This window comes from Chrysemys picta, chromosome 10 (assembly GCF_011386835.1).
Source record: "Chrysemys picta bellii isolate R12L10 chromosome 10, ASM1138683v2, whole genome shotgun sequence".
NCBI lineage: Eukaryota > Metazoa > Chordata > Testudines > Emydidae > Chrysemys > Chrysemys picta.
In genome coordinates, this window is record NC_088800.1 from 41,743,640 (window position 1) to 41,749,831 (window position 6,192).

Here is a 6,192-nt window from a genome sequence, read left to right on the forward strand (position 1 = left end):
TCTGTTTCCTGGTGTCTTGAGGAATCTGTGTTCCTCCCTCTCACCTGCCTTTAGGTCTTGTCTCTGTAAAATCCGGTACCTGCATTTTGGTAGTTTCCAAAATGTGAAATATAAGGATGCTGGTGGGCACTGAATGTAGCACAGCATGTTATCAAGGAGGAGATCTCTAGACCTGACCCTGGGGCTTGGAACATCCTACTTCATGGGGCTGTGGGGGAGAGGCGTGGTATTTTGTATTGCTTTAACACTCCTTGCCAGCTGAATTTCTTAATTTTGGGTTGCGCTATTTTTCTACCTCATGAATTTACAAGTTGGATAAAAATCTTCTCTTGCCCCAAGCTTGTTATAAAATATCTCAGTGGAGGAGTCAGCCCCTGGCAATTGACAAAGCAGTCAGTTTTGGCTCTGGTATTAAAAAGTGTGTCTCCTTTTAAACTGGTGTTCAAATGATTTACCGACTAAAGAAAGCAGGGCAGGCCAAACCCAAGTAAGTCCAGGCAGTCCTATGTAGACCAGTAAAGAGCCTCCTTGATCTTCCATTTTCTGTTACAATGTTCGTGTAATCTGAGTGGTCTCAGCAAATATATGTAATTAGAATTCTCCAAGGGCTGGTTTCCTTAGTGGTGATAATGCTACAGTACTAAACTGCCTATGGCTGCCTGTTTCCGGCCAGCTAAAACCGGAGTAAAGTAGCTAATTTGGATTGAAGCAAAGGAGGAAGTGTGGACAGTCTTTGTTGGCCTTGAGGGAGGCAGAGGTGTTTGAACCTATAACAATTAAAAACAAACAGAAAACACAGAGAACTTTTCAAATTCCCTTTAAATTGGCATTGTTCCTTAACCAGTATTTTTAAAAACTTTATTTTCATCTTCCCTTGATGCCTATACCGCAGTGATGAGTGTTAGTTCAAAACTGGGTGTACCCTGAATGGCTTTTTTCATTTTCCTCCCCTTTTTACTATGTTTCTGCTACAGCCCACAAAACCTTTTAGAAGCTACATTAGCACATTCAGCTTGGAAAGGCGGTAACTGTCTGTGTAGCTTGCTCTGGATAAGGTGCTGGAGAAACAGGAGACCTGGGTTCTAGTTCGAGCTCTGCTACTTAGTTACTATGTGACCTCGGGCAAGTTGCTTCCCCCAACCCCCTTGGTCTCTGTTTTACATTCTTCAAGGCGGGGCCTAGTTGGTTGTGTGTCTGAATGGTGGCAAGCACAGAGGGGTCGCAGATATAGTTTGGGGCCTCTGGGTGCTAGTGAAATACAAGTTAATAATAATGTGCAATGCGTATATTTCATAAGAGCCTTAGGACATATCTGCGTTCATATCTTTTTGGTGAGGTCTCTGCTTTAATGGTGTGCATAATGTTGTTTTGGTAGCAAGAACCTCTTTAGTTCTGAGAATTTTACCACCTCTGCCCTCCTCCGTGAGGCCTCTGACGGGTTACAGACCTGGCATTAATTTGAAAAGCTCTCATTTAAAGTCTTACAACATTGTTCCTCATTTTATTGACCATTCTGGTAATTCATCAATTTGTCTGAGACCTTCAACATGTGGCCCTTTTGCTCCCAGAACTCATAGTGGGCCTGTAGGAACTGCCTTTGAGGGGTGTTACAATGTAGTTCATGTTACACCTTCTCTTCCTCTAGTGGATATTGATGTGGAGGATTACTACCCAGCTTTCAGAGGGGTAGCCGTGTTAGTCTGTATCAGTAAAAACAACAAGGAGTCCTTGTGGCACCTTAGAGACTAATACATTTATTTGGGCATAAGCTTTTGTGGGCTATAACCCACTTCATCAGATGCATGGAGTGGAAAATACAGTAAGCAGGTATAAATATACAGCACATGAAAAGATGGGAGTGGCCTTACCAAGTGCAGACTGTCCTCCACTATCCAAGAGATGCCTAGTAACAGGTGGGACCACATTTGAAGTGTTCTCTTGCTCTTAGAAAACCTGAAGCATTTGTAAACACAAGGACCAAAACTGTAAGGACTCTTGGAAAAGGTTCTGTATTTCTTTTGAATAACAACTTGCTTCTGGATTTCACACACGCTGGCTGGCTCTTGAAGCTGGTATATTTGTGGCTTTCAGCTGCTTGTTGTCACTTGAACTCTGTAAGCCCAAGTGTCAACTCTCACATGCTGGCTACCTCGATGATCCAATTTCTATGGAGAATTGTTAAGCACAAATTAGAGTATAAAGACAGGGTTAAAAACAAGTTCTTAATGTCAGTTTTGACAGGAAATCGGCAGTCAACTGGCTCTTTATTTAAATTTGGGAATATAATTAATAATTAGAATTTGATTTAATTATTTTTAATTTCCCCTCCACAAACAACCAACTAATCAACCTTTGGATTTGGTGTAGCGATTCCATGGCAAGAGAACTGCCTAACAAGCCCTTCCTGCGTACCTCGATGGTCTAAATCTTTGCCAGCTTCATAATGCTCACTTAAAGGTTATTAATCTGTAGTTACTTTGTATGTGCAACTGTACTTTGCCAGCATCATTATTTATTTTAAAGGACACAATGTTTTCCAATGGGTGTAGTAGTAATTCACAGTAGAAGAGGCTACTATGTTCATAACCTAAATAATTGTTTTTTAGTTTTAAAACTTAGATGGCTAGAATTTTTTTTTTTTTGCTGTGGTTTGACCAGACAGAGATTTGAAGCAGGAATTTTGAAGGGTATGTTCATTTCTAATCTGCATTGATGGACATATTCTTTAGCTGGTTCTGAGACTTGCATGGTGCATAGTGGAGAAGAACTGGAAATCTGACCAATTCTGCCACAGCGTATATGTATGCAGGGGAGATAAAATAGTTTCTCATCAATTATAGCTTTTGACATAAGTGTTTGCATGCAAACATGTAAGTCTAGAAGTGCAGGCAAATGATGAAGGCTCAGCCTGGCTTGTTTTGATTAATGTCAAACTCTGCTTGTTGCCACATGGAGAAGTTTATTTTGGAGATTTTCTTAGTGTTCTATTTTGTCTACGGCCTGACTGCAGAAGACAGGTTGTCCATAGTGCACACTAGTGCAAAGCCCTCTGACTGACTTGGGTTGGGGAAAGGGGGCTACTGCAGTATACAGTGCACCAAGTCCAGAGGCATTTAAAACCACTTCACTAACTCCTCTTCTCTGTATCCTTCCTGCTCCCAGCTTCAGCACACAGTGAGCGATGAGATCTGCATGCAGGTGACAGAGCTTTACCTGTCGGAGAATAGCAACGGAGCTACCGGAGGCCTGCTGTCCTCACAGTCATCTCGGGCCCTTGTGGAGGCCAAGTACCAGCGCAAAGCCGAGCAGCCCATGTCAGACGAGAACTGTTTCAAGGTAAAAACCATATCTGCCTGCAGTGACGCTTGGAGGAGGACTCCTGGAGGAGCTTGCTGAGAGAGGAGGGGAAGTACGAAGGCTCGCTGAGAAAGGAGAATGGGCTCAGCTTTTCATTTTACGTAACTCTCCAAATATCCCAAGGACCTCTGGACACCTGTGTGCTCCGCAGCTGTCATAGAGCTTGAGAGGGCGACCTGATTGTGCATTCTAGCCTGGTGGAGTTGCCGAGTACCTGCTCTGTGGCTGTCGGTCTTAATATAGCCCTTGGCGGGGCTTGCATCCATCCAGACAGGAACTGTAGAACGAACAGGAAAAACAGAAGAATATTTCTATAAAGAGTTCCTCGGAAATGGGACATTTGCAAGGAAGATGGAAAAATACGTATCCTGAAGGAAAGCTGGGATTTGTCCCTGTATTTCTCAGTGTCCCAAAGCCAGAGTAATACTGTATTGAGTGATTGCTGTCACTAGGCTTTTAATCTCTGTCTCTCCCTCCCTCCCGTGGGGTGGGTCACTGACGCTTTCCACCTTTTTCTCCATCTCATCCATTGTAGACTGTAACGGTCTCTTACTAATATTTGTCACCTCTGCGTTAAATAAACCTGACTCTCAGTTCAAATCAAATTCATACTTCTCGTCGCTGTGAAATCAGAAGTGGCCGGGCCCATCTTGAACTAGTGAAATTCATTGATAATGGCTTTGATATTTATAGGGTGTCTGTGTGTTCCCGATGAGAGTCTCAAAATAAGCAGGGAAGCAAAGAATTGAAACTGCACAAATTGATCAGAAAACAGCATGCTGCTAAAAGGGGTCCAGCTCCTTGCTTTGCCTTTATAAACATCCCAATTTCAAGCAAACTCTGTGGGTAACAGAGAGATTTTTTCTGATCGTTAATAAAATACCAACTGTTCACTGCAGCAATTCATGCTTTTTTCTTCCACCTCTCTTTAAGTATGTCATGGTTCTCTATCCAGGAATTCTCTTCTGCCCATATATGTAGAAATATTTCTTTATCCTTTTACCCTCTGTTAGATTAGCTCCTTAGTGATCTAGAACTTTCCACTCATTGTCAAAACTCCTTCTGTGTTCAGATTGTGTAACTGGGGCTAGTATCCTACCGTTGTTCCCAGCAAAGTGGAAGGCACAGTATTATGCTGGAGAGTTGCATAAAGTTTATTGGATTTATTTTTCTGAATAATTGGTTACTAAGTCTCCTTCCGCATTCTGCTTTGTAGCTGATGTTCATTCAGAGCAGAGGCCAGGTCCAATTAACCATCGAGCTGCTGGACACCGAAGAGGAGAACTCGGATGACTCCATAGAGGCAGAGGTAAGAGCCTGTTGCCAGCACAGAGTGCCCGAGGCAAAGCAACAGCGGGTTCGTTGCCCGGTGTGCTTCGCGCCAATAAACACACCAGGGGGAGAAGCAAACAAAGTTTATTTGGGATCCCAAAGCGGTGCAAGGAGACAGGCACATCTCAGATCAAGCACATTAACAGGAACAGTTTTTCTTCTTTTATACATTTTGCAGTTAAGCCTCACCCCCCCCTTTCCGCTCTAGCCCTCCCTTTCTCCCCCCCCCCCATTCCTCCCTCTACCCCTCCCATCCCTGGTAATAGTTAAGTCATTCTTGGCAGCTATAAGCCTAGCTTGTTAGTAACTTTTTTAAACCGTTATCTTGTCCTTTTTCCCTTCAGCCAGAAACATGCAGGCCTCATTATTACTGCTTGAGCAGGGGGTTGCACACAGATAACTGGTTGCTTACATATTCCAATTGCACCTGGCTTTTGAGGTTGATTAGAGTTTAAACATGGAAGGATAGAGTTTGGTTCACTTAGGCCTAGTGCAGGAAGGCTTCATTGACACTTAGTGGCCTTCCACCCTCCCGAGTTACCTAGGGTGAGGCCTAGTGACATCAACAAGCCGATTGTCCTTGGAGTTCAGCTGCAGCTATTAAGCATGTAAAGTTTAAATGGGGGTATAACTGGATGAAGATGGCAGAGCTGTCAGTGTTTCAGATGCTATAGTTTCTGACCTCTTCTAGTCCTACAGGACACATTCATTCTGTGACACAGTGCACTCAGTGAATTGGGTTGAACAAGCCTTATTGGCATCTCTTATTAAGAATTTCAAAAACCAGACAGTGCAGGTGCATATAGGGGGAGGGATAGCTCAGTGGTTTGAGCATTGGCCTGCTAAACCCAGGGTTGTGAGTTCAATCCTTGAGGGGGCCACTTAAAGATCTGGGGCAACAATCAGTCCTTGGTGAAGGCAGGGGGCTGGACTCGATGACCTTTCAGGGTTCCTTCCAGTTCTATGATATAGGTATATCCATCCATGGGAGGAGAGTGAGTGGGACCTGTGTGAAATATATGGAGTCTCCAAAGGTTGCTTTTCTTTCATCCACTTCCAACCAAACCCCTTCAGAGTTGGGTTTGAATTGTTTGATTTGGCAGATGTTGGTTAACCCCTTGTGTTCTGTGCCCAATTTCAGCATTGGTCAGACTACGTAGAGCGGTACGTCAACTCTGATTCTACTTCTCCCGAACTTCGGGAACACCTGGCCCAGAAGCCGGTTTTCCTGCCAAGGTGAGTGAACAAGCTGTGGCTGTGAAAAGTGACACACAGACCACAAGTACCCATGTCAGCAGAGGGAGAAAATCTTACTCCGTCACAGTGTTGGCTATTGCAGTCTCTTGTTTGTTTTTAGTACTCTGCCACTTTAGAAGACATTAACCTGGGAGTAGCATATAGAGACACAGTGCTGCTGTTTATTCCAAGAGCCCACCCTGGGCTCCTGCTCTCCAGTGCCTGAGAGAGAGCATAGTCCACAGGCTGCAGAGAGGTCAGGGTTTG

General features: G+C 43.9%; 1 protein-coding gene across 1 annotated transcript; it reads left to right on the forward strand.

The window, feature by feature from the left end:
• The first annotated feature begins 2,520 nt into the window (after positions 1-2,520).
• LOC135973867 (paired amphipathic helix protein Sin3a-like) lies at positions 2,521-5,406 on the forward strand. Its single transcript, XM_065559031.1, has 3 exons — positions 2,521-3,336; positions 4,574-4,666; positions 5,389-5,406. The coding sequence occupies exons 1-3, from the start codon at positions 3,193-3,195 to the stop codon at positions 5,404-5,406; spliced, it is 255 nt and encodes an 84-aa protein (XP_065415103.1). The 5' UTR covers positions 2,521-3,192.
• The last annotated feature ends 786 nt before the right edge of the window (positions 5,407-6,192 follow it).

What these genes read in the sequence shown, in the direction of transcription:
- LOC135973867 (XM_065559031.1), top strand. Translation starts at nt 3,193, where the DNA reads ATGCAGGTGACAGAGCTTTACCTGTCGGAGAATAGCAACGGAGCTACC. An exon ending in CAGACGAGAACTGTTTCAAG is followed by an intron (nt 3,337 to 4,573) that starts GTAAAAACCATA and finishes TCTGCTTTGTAG; the next exon opens with CTGATGTTCATTCAGAGCAG.